General features: G+C 36.8%; 1 protein-coding gene across 3 annotated transcripts in view; it reads right to left on the bottom strand.

Moving 5' to 3' along the window:
• Positions 1-321: 321 nt before the first annotated feature.
• Positions 322-17,726, bottom strand: part of Ih (hyperpolarization activated cyclic nucleotide gated potassium channel Ih) — a 485,037-nt gene continuing 467,632 nt past the window's right edge. For all 3 annotated transcript variants that reach the window (XM_090406366.1, XM_090406365.1, XM_090406367.1), the window contains 2 exons: positions 17,337-17,580; positions 322-4,296 (listed from right to left, as the gene is read on the bottom strand). In XM_090406366.1, the coding sequence (XP_090262492.1) occupies positions 3,836-4,296; positions 17,337-17,580 (705 nt within the window). In that variant the 3' untranslated portion in view covers positions 322-3,835. The remainder of the gene's footprint in view (positions 4,297-17,336; positions 17,581-17,726) is intronic.

Genomic DNA, 17,726 nt, shown 5'->3' with positions numbered 1-17,726 from the left:
TAGATTTATTTCTTTATATTGTTTATATCGGGAATATACCCTCTCCGCATTGATATACACGTGGGATTAATTGATAATTTTTATGTATGATATGGAATCCAAGAACGCTGGTACAAAGAAAAAAAAAAATCCAGGTTCTAAGGTGTTCAATTTCTATGAAATTTTCAAGATTAAACAGAGCTATAGGATGAACAGTCGTATTATTAAAATGTCGACATATTATACATATCTTTTGTCATCTCTTCAATTCCGAATTTGATGCATATATAAATATCGCGGTAGGTTTTTTTTTTTTTTTTTTTTTTTTTTTTTTCAGTTGTATGTAAAATAGAAAAAAATAACCCCATCCCCTCAGTTCCGTAAACAGTACAATTATGAAATGTTCTATCGTCTCTACATATTTGTAAATATAAGCTCTGCCTGTGGATACTTTTTTTGGTTAGCACAGTTCGCTCGTATCGTATTCAAATATCAAATATAGATGGTCGATGCTTTCTCATTTATAAAATTATACATACAACCAGTAGAAGATCCAAGGTGGCAAACTAGATTTCATACTCAGAACATTCCGTACAAATGGATCTGAAAAAATAAATATGCTTTCTCACAAATGACGCTATCAATGTTTTTTTGACAGTTTCCCAATCGTGCATGAGTATAAAAATTCTTAATATCTGTCGTATGTCCAAGAAATAAGAAGCACAAATGAAGCGCTCTCCTCAGAGCTGAGCTCTAAAATATATAGTGGCAGATGGTCACGTGAAAAAACCTTCATATACTAAGATCATATCGTATCAGTGAAACCAGAAAATGGCGAAGAAAAATCCAGACTGCAAAATACAAAACTAAGACACAAGAACGAGCTACAAACACACACACACTGTTACTCTAAATACAGAAAATGTATCCCTCGATTTGTGTATGATTGTTGATTTGTTTGATGAGCAGCGTTGATAAAACCATTCCTTCATTTGTGAATTTTCTTTCACGAAATACTCCATTCATTCCAATATATCTACAAGAATCATTCCATACTTTTCTAGAGCCAAAACGTCAGCAATGACCAACAGATGGAGTCACCATCAAATCTTTTTTTTAAACCCTTAGCGAAAATATTCATGTTTACAGCGACTTTGTTTTAATCGCTTTACTATTGCTAAAAAAAAAGAAAAACAAACCACATAATGTGAGATTAAGATACAATCGAGAGAATAAATGACTGAACTCATCGAGACGTAACAAAGTTTGTGTATATGTGTGTATGTAACAAAGTTTGTGACAACATAGAGGTGGTGCAGATGAAAAAACTGAAACCATCAGTTCTTTATTATTGGGGGGTTCGTATGCAAAAATCAACAACGATGCACAGAGAATAATATGTCATCTCTACAGTATCAAATTCCTAAATTATTGATCTATACGCCTTGGAATATGTACATCACAGACTCAGATCACTGCAGCTTTGCTAGAATTATGTACACTAGCGGCAAATCGGAAGTGTTTATTTATTTATTTTTTTTTCTGCCTAATGTGCTCTATACACAAACCCTATTCTAGATGGGCAACTCCACTCATGGCTGGAGTGTTTACTGGGGGGGAAGTTAGGTAAACGCTATGCAATCGTCCTTTTGTTTCTAATCTCTGCTGCATATTTTAACACATATTATTGCTTGCATATCTCTGGTTACATTTCATGGCTACTACACAACTCAATTTATGTAAAAGAAATGTTAGTTTTTTTTTTTTTTTTGTTAACGGGAAGGATTATAGGACTAAACATATATTATAAAGACCTTATCGTCTTATAATAACCACAAGTAAATGAGCACCTCTAGAGATTGTTAACACTACACTCATTCTTCAGATTTCTGTTTTTTTTTTTTTTTTTTCCCATGGATTTTTAAAAACTAAGTACTTTCGTCAATGGTATGATCATCCTGGATAAAGCGACTAAACTATAAATTATCCCCAGTTTCTCATAGCTGCAACTCACGTAGCACTGAGGAATGTATCTCCAGATATTGATATACATATGCATATATATACATATGTATATTTTATTTAGATGCCATTTTTTTTTAAATCGCCTCTTTTAAGAACTTTACCAAACTACTCTCTACAAGGCGCCAGTACTACCAAATAGCTGTACATAAACACAGTGAAGTAATGGAGATACAACAAGACCTCCCTTCTTTCTATCTCCTATATTTAAGGAGGTAGATTTTTTTTTCTAGTGTGCTGAGTTTTAAACTAATGGTTTACACACACATTGTGAAGTCTGTACAAAGAAACAAGGCGTTAGCCACAGAAGGCTTTTTCTTTTTCTCTTTTTTTATTATTTTTTTTGTTTATATATTATTACTGTTATTTATTATTTATTTTTTTATTTGCTGGTGAGTCCCAACACAAACTTTGTTGGAACACAACACTGGGCGGTGGAAAAAACAACACTGACATCTCGTAGTCAGCTGGGATTGAAAGGATCAGATGTACAGCAGGTAATTATATCATGATTTTGGTTACGTAAAATATGCTATGGTCTTTTCTTTTTTTTTTTGGAAAAGGTAGCACCAAAAACGAAAACTTTCTTCCTGTAATGGATTTTTTTTTTTTTAAAGATTGATTTTTGCAGAAGAAGAAGGCTTTCGTCAAAATAGTGCCGAACAGAAGGCACAGATATTACCAAAGATGTCTTCTCAGGAAGCGAAACTTCATCGCAACAACATTATCATACTTACCATACCACCTTGATTAACATATGGCAGATGGTCATGGTTACACATCTGTGAAAAACTCTTAATTCCTGCGATTTTATCTTTTGTTATTTCTGTGATACTAATATATGGGGTTCCCTGCGCGAATTATAAAAAAAAAGAAAGAAAGAAAATCTCCTCCAGTTTGTGTACAATTAGTGCAACCCCATACGTGTCAAATCAAGTCCTCCTTCATAACTAGAAATAAGCGTTTAACTGATACCATTTTGTGTTTCTCACAACACATCTCGGTATTCAGTTGGGGAAATTGTGGAATGTAGCTAACAAAAAGAAGAAAAAAAATGTTAACGTACATTCGGTTTGGTCTTGGTCGCTGTGCCCACACTAAATTACGGGCAGCGATTGACTTACGATGTTAACACACGACACTAGTCTCTACTTGATTAAATAAACAACCTACAACCGCAGGAGCAGCGTAGTTTCCGACTAAGTACAGCGAAGGCTATATTTGTTGGAAGGGGATGGGGGAGGGTGGAGAGAAAAGGAAGTGGGAAAAGGACATTTTCCAGTATACATCGTGGTACTTAGTGCAAATCTACGTTGCTGTTGAATTAAGAAGAGGGAGGCACTGGAAGAGTAGAGAGCCTAGGCCGTATTGTTATATAACTAGGGATAGCTAGGCCTAAGTAGCCCGTGTGGCACTATAGGCTAGAGTAGCATAGCCTACACATCTAAGGTGCGTCTGTACGGCGTGGCTTTCTCTGTCAATAGGCAAGGATTTGGTATTGCATATGCCGGATCGCGGACGCGCGCGAGCACAGTGTCCACGCCGATGTACTTAGCTCACAATACCTAGCACCAAGTGTTTTCAGTCCAAGATGTTCCGTAATTCTATAGAAGATAACACACAGGCGTCCTCGAAACCTAGGACTGTCGAACAAAGGCAGAACATGCGCCAGGTCTTTATCCCTCCCGACCCGAAGATAGCTCTTCAGGCAACACTATCCTCGTTCCAGGCGACTAAGGGATTAGACACGATTCGTTAACTGCTGTCGCGGTCGGTATTCTCCGACCACGAGCTACTTCTAAAGCGGCCGGAAGTGGGGAGGGAAAGGCAGGGTTCACGCATGGAACGTCGTCTCGGCAGGAGTGCTGCTGCTGGATTGGTAGAAAGTCTCGGACCTGTGCATTGTTGCTGGCTGCTCCGGCTTTCCAAGTTCCATCCGAGGAAAACAGCTCTCTGATTTGGGTCGAGGGATGCCTCTGGAAACCGATAATCCCAGAGTGTTCTTAGAGTCTTTCTCTCGAGTTGAATCCTCACTTCCCGAAGGACTTGCTGCTGACTGGAGGAACAAATTGACAGTTTTTAAGTCGTTTTGTAAGTCCTCCCTATTGCTCACCAAACTGGGATTTTTGCCGATCTTGTTTAAGCGTTCCGCTGCTATAGACTCCATCGTTCTACGCATCAAGGGATACATGTCGAGGACGGCATTGAAGTGTTCCACCGACAGGGAGAACAGATTACAATAAGTTTCCGCTCGCACACTGGCCACTCTCCTCGCGTTCGTCAGGAGGCAGATTTCTGAAAAAGAGAAAACTTCGTATTATAACAGTAACTGCAAATAATTTACGGCTGCAATCAATATAAGCCACCCAACGAACTTAATATTCACAAAAGCACATCTTAAGAATTCTTTTGTACATTTCTTATTTGAATTTTCAATTCACTATGTTTCCCTTAAAATCACTTGAAACGTACCTTCGTTTCCTTGACTAATAGTATCCATTCTTTATGTGTCACTTATATTTATTTTAAACTTAAACGAAACAAAAAGTTTGTTTTGCGTATTATTTCTGGTTCTTGGTACTACTTTTAACTTCTTTATGGCATATATATATATATATATTATATATATATATATATATATATATATATATATATATATATATTTTTTTTTTTTTTTTTTTTTTTGAAGGGTGTACTGGAAATTAAAATATCCCACACACATTTTGGTTAGTTCACGATGCAGGACTAATAAGAGAGAGAGAATATTCCAGAGGTTAATTCCACCAAATGGAATTCATCACTGTAATATTTCAAATTTCCTGGCCAATTCAGTCTTGATCACAAAAACCACTTGTTTTATTTATAGTTAATATCAGTATTCAATTCGATTCAAGAAAACAAATTCCATCCATCATTGATGGCATAACAAGAAAATAATCCTGAAAATAATCTTCTTCTTCTTCTGCAGCTTCTCCCACTTAAGTGGGGTCACTGTTTGTTATGAGTCTCCTCCACATCTTCCTGTCTTGGGCTGTCACCACATCCAAGTTCTTCATCTTCAAGTCCTCTTCTACCAGCTCCCTCCATCTCTTCTTTGGCCGCCCACGCTTCCGCCTTCCTTGCATATCCATCTGCATGACCCTTCTTCCCACATATTCGTCCTCCCTCCTCATCACATGACCAAACCATCTCAACCTTGCCTCCTGTATTTTCGCTCCTAAGTTCGTAACTTTCACTGTTCCCCTGACATAGTCATTTCTCAGATGATCCTTTCTGGTCACACCGCACATCCACCTAAGCATTCTCATCTCTGCTACTTCCATCCTGCTAATGTTATTTTTCCTCAGGGCCACAGTTTCTATAGCATATGTCATAGCTGGCCTCACTACTGTCCTATAAATTTTGCCTTTCAGATTGATCGGCACCCTCTTATCGCATAACACTCCAGCCATCTCCCTCCAGTTCCTCCAATCTGCTTGTATCCTGCATCCCACTTCCTTCTCAGCTCCTCCATTTTCTTCCACTGTTGAACCTAAGTATCTAAAGTCTCTCACCTTCCTGATGACATTTCCTTCCAGCTCCAGATCTGTCTCCTGGCCACCGCCCACTGCGCAACACATATACTCTGTCTTACTTCTGCTCAGTCTCATACCTCTCTCTTCCAGTACTTTTCTCCATCTTTCCAGTTTAGTTCCCGCTTCTTCTCTTGAATCTGCACACAGCAAGATGTCATCTGCATACAACATTGTCCAAGGTGCATCTTCTCTCACCTCCTCTGTTACCACCTCCATCACAATATTAAACAGAAACGGACTTAATGCTGACCCTTGATGCAAGCCAACTGTTACTTGAAAACTTTCTGTCTGTCCCAAACAGGTCCGAACACTTGTCTTCACATTTCTGTACATTTCCTGCACACCAACCTGACATATTTCTCCGGCACCTTCTTCTCCCTCAAACACCTCCAGACTTCTTGCCTTGGCACTCTATCGTATGCTTTCTCCAGATCAATAAATACCAGATGCAGCTCCCTTTGTTTCTCTCGATATTTTTCCATCATCTGTCGTAACCCAAAGATAGCATCTGTTGTTGATCTACCAGGCATGAAGCCAAATTGTTCCTTTGCAATCTCCACCTCCTCCCTCAATCTACCATCAAGAACCCTTTCTAGGATCTTCATTGTGTGGGACATCAACTTTATTCCTCTGTAATTTTTACAGTCTTGTGCATCCTTTACCCTTGTAGATGGGAACATGAGTACTCTCCCTCCATTCCTCAGGTATATTTTCCTGTTGGCAAACTTTCATGAACAGGTCCCACAGCAGGTTCATGGCCTCCGTCACTTCCATTCTACTGATGTTCTGCACCATCCCCTCAGAAGGCTGCCCATCTCCTCTGTCAGTCCTTGCATTTTCCTCATTCAAAAGTCCCTCAAAGTATATTTTCCATCTGTTTCTTATGTCCACATCCCTCCATAATACTCTTCCTTCAGCATCTTTGATCTCCCTCACATGTAAGATGTCCCTAGCTGCTTCATTTCTACATTTCGCTAGTTGGTAAATTTTTCTCTGTCCTTCCTTTGTTTCTAATTGATCATACAGATCTTGATATGCCATGGCCTTCGCCTGTGCCACAACTCTCTTGGCTTCTTGCTTCCTCTCTTTGTACACCTCTCTGTCCTCTTCCACTCTTGACTCATCCCAATCCTGAAAATAATACTTAAGAAAAAATGTTCTTAAGCGTCTAACGCACAAACCGTAATACTTTCTAATTACCCTAAACTAAATAGTTCATGATGCCTTCGTGGAGTTCAAAGACTCATCGAAAGAGGACACCCTACTACTTCACACAGCCCACCATCTACAAGTTTCCCTCACCCCCCCCAAAAAAAAAACTATATTCTTCACAATTCAAAAAATATGCCCACCAATTTCTTCTTAAACCATACTCTATCTCGTAGTTGGCCAAGTGGATAGCACTTCCCCCTCTTCAATTACCAGGCAGTAGGTTGGAATCCTTGTATGGGTGCTTATGAATTTCTTTGGACACTAGATACTTTTAACTGTCCGATAAGTAACCAGACAGTTAAAAGTTAACCACCTTATTAACTGGTGGTCTAGAAGTAGCTTGGAGAAAGTTCTGTATTTGGTCTATAGAGCGGGGATCCCCCAGATTTTGTCACATAGACAAATACCATTACTTATTGAAGCCAGTGGAGATCCTTGTTAAATATGCTTGAAGAAGTAACTCGTGCTCGTAAATAGTTATGGTAAATGAACCACAATGTAGAGTTTTTCTCTAATTAGAAGGATTCCGTTGTGACCTCGTGCAGCAAAATAACATTTTGGCAAGAAATTCTAGCACACTGCTCAGTTAAACGGAGCTCGTTTAACTGAGCAGTGTTGGCTTTCGAAACGAGCCAACTCGTTTCGAAAGAAAGCAAATGATTGATCTCAGCGTTTCGGCATCGTTTGTATTATGTTAATATATTATTTCTGAAAAACATTCCAGGAAAGAGATGGAAATGAGGAGAGTTTGGAATGTTATGATGCGCGTGTTTAAGACGATGGTAAATAGGGATCGATCCTGACACATCTTCCAGACATGAAGACACCATCAGAAAGAAGGAGTTCTGACGCCTGTCTCCTCTTTGAATAGATCGATTTAAGGAAAAGTTGACTATAAGGAAGAAATAAAAACGAGAACGTCTTAATTTTTGAGTTACTCTTTGTTTTAACAATTGTATAACAAATTCATTGTTATAATTCTCCTTAAAGTGCTAAGGTAAGTGAGTTGTCGTGGATTTCATATAAACACAATGAATACCACATTAGGACAGTTAAATCTATAGAGTACTGTGTCTAACAAATTATAGATTTTCTGGTCGGTCTGTTTGTGGTGCAATGAACCAATGAATTTATATGGACTTTCATGACTAACACATCTTCATTTGAAACTTATAAAAGGCAGTTCAATCTCCTTCATAAGGAGACTGAACTGCCCCTCAGTCTCTAAAAGTTAGTTTAAGAGCCAACGCGGTTATGAAATGGTAACGGTGACAAGTGAAGTATTAGAAACTACATGCGAAAGTAAAGGACATAAATTTCAATAAGTAAGATTTATTTTGTGATGTGTGTGCAGCATTAACCAGTTGCATGCGCTGCTACGAGTATTTCATAAGTTCCGTACTTCCTCTTGGATAACTATCATAGGAGGAAGGAGCCTTCTCCCATGGAAAATGCTGAATTACACACGCATTAATTTTAACATAATTAGCATAGACAAAATTTAAAATACGATAAGTTGAAGTATTTTTATCTCTTGATTAAACTGATCAATAGACTGCTGTGAAATATTTTGAGTGTTTATCAGCATACAGGAAAAAATATCGAACATAGAAAGAAATGAAGGCAATACATGAAAAGCAAAATCAATAATAAAAACTCTTCTGATAAGGCATTGCATTAATTGCAATTTAGTTAATTTTTCTGTTTTAAATAAATTATTAATCTAAGTATATTATTAGTATTTTTTCAACTGCTTGATTGATCATTTTGGAATGTCAACAAAAACCAAATAAAATAAAGTAATATACATCAACTTCAAAAATAATGTATCAAGAATATCTCAATAAATGTTTGTAAATAAATAAAATAATGAAATACACTTACACGTCGTTATACACAAATTCCATCACAATTTTAGAGTATTTGAAACAGCCATGAAAACAACAATCATACCTAAGAGATACTCTCCAACCACGCTCTCCTACATTTCATTTTAACCACTGTTAGTGGTTAAAATGAAAAAAACAAATCTCATTCTAAAAAATTACAAAAAATTCTCTTCCGCATTCACTTCACAAGCACGTACTTAAAATGCTGTGCTGTGCACCATCACATACAGATATTCAAATCCGATCTCCTGGCATGTTAATAGGGACTGTTTTTGACCTAACTCAAAGTTGGGCACTAAACAGTCCATATTAACTGTTCAAGATCTCATTTCCAGTGGAACACTCTCCCCTCAGCCAATCACATCCTCGTATCTTTTGGCACTGCGATGCCTTGTAGCAAGACTGCCTAGACTTTCTTTACCAGTTTTCCATGGTTAGACTATTGTTCCTGTTCTCCAAATCCCCATACTTGTGAGTGACCATGCGACGAAAACTATTTTGGAATCAGATTCTTAATTTTCCACTCGGTCCAAAAATTCCTGCTTACATTCAAGGTATGATCTTCCAATAAGTGTATCACAGTTGTCTAAAAAACAGTAAATGATGATAAAAGTAAATGTTTATTAAATATCATTAAGTGACTCGAAAGAAAAACTCAAGCTTCACAGATAGGATACACCGATGACACAACACTTGCAAAAGAATCACTAACAAGCGCCAAGTCTAACTCTAAAAGATTCCTTTTTGGTCCCTTTCAAAAGTTGTTGAAAGCAACTACTGATCATCTGTACTATCATACATCCTCTCTCTCATACATCTAGATGGAAAAATTACATCACTTAAACATAAAGCTGCTCCCTTGAAATCATTCTTTTCACTGAACTCCTGCATATAGGATCAAGACAAATCACCTCCTTCTTTATGCGGAACACAACATTAGATGCGTCCTCTGACCTTTTGCTAGCATCATCAGTAAACTTTGATCAGCCTGCATCCAAAACGGCTTCTGGTCATGTTGGTATCCTTCCATTTGGACTCAACAGACATGATCCTTCACTAATGACTGTCCTTTATGATCTGTGCACTATATTATACGAGCCAGTTCCACATTTAATCAGGTTGTATATAAGGCTGCTTCCACCCAACAGCATGGAAGCAGCCTTATATATATATATGATTAAAAAAGTGGGGTATTCAAGGTGTCTGCTAAAAACTATTAACCTAAGAAACACTTCCATTCGTAACAGTTTTTACTATTAAATTTCTCCAGTGATATGTTAGTTTGAGTATTATTATGTAAGTTAAAAGCAGATGATGATTATTTTCTAGATTTTGATGTCCATCTTCTCGCTTGGCGATTTTCATTCCTATTCTACACAAAAGAAGCTCACACAAGAAAAAATGCAGTTAGTAATATTATTTCTACTGCTATATATAGTTGTAAATGTAAACTTTCTTAGTTGTGAGATTATCTTTATCTGATAAGATTAAAATAAAAAAAAATATTAGCTGATTTCTTACTTTGATGTTTCCTCGATTGATTAAGAAAGAAGAAATATTATCAAATTAATTTTATTCTGAAAAAGAAACAAAAACAGAACACTATGGCCTGGCCTTTAGATGGAAAGCTAACTAAAAGATACTCATCAACAACACATATTTTAGGTAGAGTTAGATGTTCATTTCAATCTGAAGCATGTTCAGAATGAATAGAATCACTGACTGTAGGATGATAAACGTATGAAAGTTTGAATATATATGATTGTATTTTTGCATACAAAAAAAAATTAAAAGATTATTCTACTGAAATTACATAGAAGAATACTTCAAAAAATAAGATATTATCACATGTGAAACCGAATCATTTGCGCCAGGGTGGGGGAGTGAGTATGTGAAGGGAGAGTTTGTACTGTCTGGTTCCTCATGAGACAAGAGATAGCATCACATGGTCATCATACGGCCTCGTCATTGATTTTAAGATGGCAGAACGACTGGAACATGATTTCTGGTAGAGGTGTGTGTGTGTGTGTGTGTGTGTGTGTGTGTGTGTGTGTGTGTGTGTGTGTGTGTGTGTGTGTGTGTGTATTCACACACACACACATGACATGCCATGTAAACAGGTTTGATTTTTCCTTTTGTAATAGGACATTCAGGATTGTCCTCCGATAGTCTTGAACCTGGCTCCTCAGTAATAGGGGTATGAGAAACGCAAAGAGTGAGGCATCTAAATGCCGATCATTATAAAATATAACTAGATTTCGAGCATAGTGATTAAATGAATATTAGTTTGCTGGTATCTGTATAAAGTATACCCAAGAAATTACTGGTTGAAAACCTTTACTACACCCTCTGTCCAAAAAGAAACCGATCGTTTCGAAAATAGAAGAAACTAGTGCCGCCACCTGTTCTATCTTTTTGTTGTCGAAAATGGCAACCTTCATTAGTGTTGTTTCAACTGTTTATGACATTTGTTTCATTAGAAGCCGAGTTATTGACAGTGTGATTAAGAGTGACAGTGTGTTTTGACGAACCGTCGGTCGTCACGATATTCATGCCGTACGCGACGAATTCTCGGTATCAATCGCTTCAAAACGTCGATATAAAAACTCACCATTGACCGTTTGACCAGGTGGAAGGAATTCTTTGTGGATAATGCCCTTGGAATCGTAGAAACAAAATCAGCATCGTCTTTATTTTTGACTTCTCCAAGCGACTGTTTTTCGGATACCCCTTTTCTGGTGGTCTCCACTCAGCACTCTGGAGCTTTATTTCAGGCTCATACTCAAAACACCACGTTTCTCTACCAATAATGATCATTTCAAGGAAGTCTGAGTCCTTACGAGTGGTTTTAATGAGTCCTTGCGGTGTTCAATTCGATACATGTTTTGGTCGTCGGTCAACTTGTGGGGAACAAATCGCGAATTCAATTTACGAAGGCCCATACTCTCGGTCACAATGTTGTGCACAGTTGATTTTGGAATCTCCAATTCATCTTCAATCAATCTCACGGACGATTTAGGGTTTTCGTTGATGAAATCACGCACTTTTTGGTTGTTAACTTCGCTCAGTCCAGTTTTTGGACATCTCGGATTTTTGTCGCCCTCAAGCGTCTCACAACCACTTTGATATCGCTTAAACCACTCATAAACTTGAGTAGGGGATAAGCATTCATCACCGTATGCTTTTTGAAGCATTTGATGCGTTTCGATAAAACCTTTACCGAGTTGAACACAAAGTCAATCGCAGCTCTCTGTTTGAAACTCATTTTCCAACCGTTCGTCAAAACACACTGTCACTCTTGACATTATAACTCGGCTTCTAATGAAGCAAAGGTCATAAACAGTTGAAACAACACTAAGGAAGGTTGCCGCTTTCGACAACAAAAAGATACAACCGGTCGCTCCACTAGTTTCTTCTATTTTCGAAAAGTTCGGTTTCTTTTTGGACAGAGGGTTTTTATTTAGTTATGGTATTTTTTTTTATTTCATATCTCTATTTCACCTTCATGATAAAAGTAAATGTTTATTAACATATTGTAACATGTAAAAAATACATTGTATTATTAGGAGCTATTTTAGTTAGTTATATTAAACTACTGGATGTCACATAAAAAATTTATCTATATAATCTATATTATATCATTCAAGATAGGCTTAACTACAGTTGTCACGAGTAGTACTTTATATTTATACAGGATTAAACACGAAGATGAACCCAGCCATGCTGAATGAAAATTTACGTGCAGGTCCCAAGCTCGGATAAATGGGGAGGGTTGAGCACAGGGCTAGTAATCCAGTCTCAGAAAAAAAAAATTGCTATGCAAACTGAAACCTTCCAAAATGTGATACCGGATAAAGAAAACAGAATACAAATTACCACGAACATGAAGCACCTCTGTGAAAGCCCTTCTGGAGAAGGCAGAAGTGCGGAAGAAAGTAACAGACACCTTATCAAAGATTGGGATGTTGGAATAGTAGAAAAATGTATGAAACTGGGAAAACATACAACGTCTCGAGAGCTCTAGAAACATACAGATTAGAAATAATGGGATTAGGGGAAATGAGATGAACTGGAAAAATCAAATTAAACTCTGATCACTACTTAATCTACTCTGGGAACCAAAATACGAATGACCACACAAAGGGAGTTGCACTAATGATAACAAAGAAACTCACCGTGTACTAATGGAGTGGAACCTAATATCGGAAAGAATACTAAACGCTAGATTTCAAACCGGCAAGCAGAACATCACAATAGCTGCTATTTATAAGCACCAACAAATGATGCGATCCAGGAAGAAAAGGATAATTTTTATAACATGCTACAGAGAAGTATAGAAACAACAAATAAAGAAGATATGCAACTTATAATTGGAGACTTTAATGCTAAGGTTAGAAATGATAATACAATAAAGAAACTGTTATGGGAAAGTATGCAGAAGGAGAAATAAATGAAAATGGAGAGTTACTTATAGACTTTTGTATGTTCAACCAGCTTGCAATAAGAAGGACTCTCTTCCAACATAAAAAAATACACAAGTGGATATGAACAGCACCAGATAGAAAGACAAAGAACCAAATATACCATATATCAAGGAATTGGAGGAAATCACTCCTGGATATTAGAGTTAAAAGAGGAGCCGAGGCATATTCAGATCACTTTCTCCTAACAGCTACCATAAAAGTAAAAATATTTCAAAATCTGATGGCGACCACAGCCTATATTTAAATGAACAAAATGCATCATTGGATATAAATTTGAACGAGATAACAAAAACAGAAATTACAAAAGCAATAACTCAAATCAAAACATGTAAAGCATTGAGAGCAGATAACATACCAGGCGATATACTAAGAGCAAATTCAAAACTTATAGCAGAGATATTATATCCCTTACTAAATGAGATATGGTAGAAAGAAGAGTGGACTAAGGAATGAAATACTGGATTACTGGTTAAATTGCACAAAAAAGGGAACCTATGTGAATGCAAAAATTGGAGAGGTACAACATTGCTGAGTGTTACAAGTAAAATACTAGCAAGGATAATATTAGAAAGAATCAAAAGAAAAACAGAAAAACAACCAAGACCAGAACAGGCAGGATTTAGAGTCAATAGATCATGCACCGACCACATTGCTACTTTACGAATTATCATAGAACAATCATTGGAATGGCAGGCAAGCTTATATTTAAATTTTATTGATTTTGAACAAGCTTTCGACAGTATAAACAGATCTTCCCTATGGAAACTACTTAGATATTATGGACTCCCAGAAAAAATAATAAGAAAAAAAAAAAAAATTCAGCTAACGCCTTTTTATTCCCGTATATACGGGAGTAGGCGAGGCCATTTAGCCCTATCTAACTTTTGGAGACTGAGTGGGCAGTTCAATCTCCACTGGTACCCAATCAGAGACAGATGGCCCAAGGCTATCACTAATTAAGCGGTACGCAGTGAAGAGAGACGGCTCAAATGTGCCGCCATCTCGTGTTCTCTAACCCTAACACAATATATTTAATGTCTGAAATAATGTGGGTTATACGGTCGATTTTCTTGAGTTTACAGGACGAAAAACCCGAGTTTCCGGGAGGAAAAACCTGCTTGCCCGTGCCAGAGATCGACTAACTCGGGAACCGGTCGAAAAAAGGCTTAGAAAAATTTCCTCTAGTCGCCGACTAGACTCGAAACCAAGACTTCCTTCGTGCGGCCTAGCGCGATGGTGTGCAAACGCCACATCCACTGAGCTACACAGGCTCTTAAATAATAAGAATAATTTAAAAAAAAAAAAATAAGAATAATTTAAAAAATGTATGAAGATTTTGAAATTAAAGTAATACATGGAAATACCCTCTCAGAACCATTTTAAACAAAGATAGAAATGAGACAAGGTTGTATCCTCTTCCCTACTATGTTTTTAATTATCATAGACTGGGTGATGAGAAAAAAATCCCATGGAAATACAGGATTACCTTGGGTCAATACCTTGGTTCAATAGTCTCGATAAAAGGAGGCACTACTGAAAATATAAATAGAAGGAAACAGCTGGCTTATTCAACTTTCAACCAACTTAGAAATATTTCGAAAAACAAGAACTTGTCTATAAAAACTGAAATGAGAATAATTAACTCAAATGTAAAGGCAATACTAATGTATAGATCAGAAACGTGGGTGTTAAACAAAAAATAGTTAACAATGTCCAGGTCTTCGTAAACAAGTGTTTAAGAATAATATACTGGGAATATACTGGCCAAAACAAATATCAAACGAAGAACTATGGCAGAGAATAAACCAGGAACCTACAGTATGTTGCAACAGATACGCGAAAGGAAATGGAGATGGTTGAGGAAAGAATATAAAATAATAGTAAAACAGGCTCTAGATTGGAACCCACAGGGTACAAGAAGACAGAGAAGACCAAGAGAAACATGGGAAAGAACAATAGTGAAAGAAATAGCAAATATTAATAAAAACTGGAACCAAATAAAAGCAGAAGCAAAACACAGAGTTCAGTGGAAAATGGTGATGGAAGACCTATACTCCCAGGTGGAGTGAAGAAGATTAAGTAACTAAGTAAACACAGAGATGAAATCTCTCCTTTTAGAAAAAGAAATAATAACACAATGCAACGGAAATCTCTAAAAATAATGAACATCTACTGAGTCAAACGTACATTTAGACATTGGATAAGAGCAAGACAAACGTCTTTCCAGCTTATCAGGGTAGTTAAGAAAGACATAAAGCTGATAACTTGACGCTAAGAACTGATAGTGACAGTTATCCTGATATTCCAGTGGTCTTAGTAAAGTGTCTCTCTCGCGAGCCCACCCACATCCACACACACAAAGAGAGAGAGAGAGAGAGAGACAAATTATATGAAATCCAATGAGACCAACGAGCTTACAAACAGAAAAAGAGATTGCCGTTTCATCGCTGCATATTAATTTCTATTTTTATGACAATTCCACCCAAATAGCACATTAAGTACTGTTGGCGTAGTGAAGACCAAATAATTCAGAAATCATGCTCTCGAGACCAAGCATGAAACTTTTTCAAGACGTTCCAGGTCCAATAATTATGGTGTGGACTTATACTGATTTTATTTCGTGCCGCTGTAAGATTCGAACCCATGGCATGAAAGCGGAGACGCCATTCAACAGATGTATTGTCCTTAGAAGTAGATTTCAAACTGCTTGAAACCTACTTTAACAACCTGTTGAATTTGCTTCTGTGTATTCCCAAATACAACGTAATCTTCCTTGCTGCAATCATCCTGCTTTTTTTGCTGCAAGGGACCTGCTTGTTTTCAATGAAATAAATGCACTGGAAATTGAATGGAGCGTTTTCTCCGGTCGCAGTCACAACAAAGCAACGTTTGCTTTTCGGTTGGTAAGATCTGGATTCGAATCCCGACAACAAAAGCTAATTGGAGAACACATACAATTAATAAATATAATGTACTGGCCTCAGAACTTTCGTCGCTTTGGTGAAAATTCGACGAAAGCAAACCAAACTATATAGTCATAAAACAAATTCCTATAGCTATTGTTGAATATTCGCAATAATAAATACTTTTGATATACGCTACATATGATTATTGAATGTTTGCGAAATAGTACCTACGTTTTGCTGATAAAAATAGAGTCAGACAAGTAAGTTTACTTGTCGTTTAGACTATGGTATGTCTAAGCGAAGCTCAACAGTGTCTAATACAGCCACATGCCTTTTTCCTTCTTTCTTTTTCTTTCTTAGAATTTTCCTTCTGGAGACTCCAGTTTTAAATCCTGCAATAGGGATTTAAAACTCGAGGTAGGGTTTAGGATTACGAGACAGCAGGACCTGCCTGCCATAATATCTCCTACGAAAGCCTCGATTCATTAATAGATACAAACTCATCATCAATGATGGCAGGAAAGTGGAGATCGTCTGTCCACCGATCAGTCTTCCCCCCCCCCCCCCCACACGCCCATAAGATATTCATTCAAAAGGAGATTTTAAATAAAACTGATAGAAATTTAAATTTATAAGATACACCGGAAATGTCGAAAATTAGTGTAAATAAATGTCTTTCTATACACGAAGATCCTTTTAGCCCTATGTTAATTAGGGCTAAAAGGATCTCCACCTAATCCCATTGGGAAATAAAAGGCGTGAGAGGATTTATTATTTATTTGATTTTTCTGCTAATTAACCTAAGATCTCAGATATATTTTAGCAAAGAACGAAACACCGTTTCCCATAATTCATCTTTTCAGTTATGATATTTAATTTATTTTAAACTGAACACATGACAATAAACAACGCACATCTAATAATTACATCATCTTTAATTACTCACTAAATATTTCTGTGGTTCACTTCCTTAATGCACTTATTAAGACTTAGCTGTTAGTTATATATGTTAATGTTAATTATTTATTAACAGAGAAATTTAAAAAAAAAATGAATATTTTAATGCAGTATATTACCTAATTGTCACTGCGGGTTTTAAAGGATAAAGATAACCAGATGAACAAAGAATACCCAAAAATCATTCAAATAGTTTGAAGGAAACCCAATTCCTTCTTCTTTATCATCACTCAGGAATTTAAATACAATGTGCTATGAATCAAAAATCATGAAATAAAATAAAGGAAATAGTATCTTAGTTTTCTTACTCACCCCCAAAGTACGAACCATCCGATAGGCTAGTTGCTACTTCACCGTTCGTCATTACAATATCAACGATGCCTTCTTGAATAAAGTACATCTTAGTTCCCAAAGTTCCTTCTTTGATTATGATGTCTCCCGGTTGGAAGACTTCGTATTTTAGCTTTGTTACAACGTCGTTCACAAAGTTAGGATCGGCATTGGCGAAGAAAGGCACGGAGGCCACCAGAGAGCGACAGTTGTAGTTAATTACATCCTGGAAACAAACAAACAAAAAATCAATACATAGAATATAATATAATTTTAAGTAATGCTGTTTAATTATTTAATTTCAATTAAATTGTTTTTTTGAGTTAATTCTGTCCTGTAAGCTATCTCTACATTTAGAACATTTAAAAGTTT

The sequence above is a fragment of the Typopeltis vanoorti genome, chromosome 16, assembly GCF_054136105.1.
Source record: "Typopeltis vanoorti isolate ZY-2024b chromosome 16, IOZ_Tvanoo_1.0, whole genome shotgun sequence".
NCBI lineage: Eukaryota > Metazoa > Arthropoda > Arachnida > Uropygi > Thelyphonidae > Typopeltis > Typopeltis vanoorti.
The sequence above is the reverse complement of the archived record's forward strand: the minus strand, read 5'-3'. Positions and strand labels throughout refer to the sequence as shown.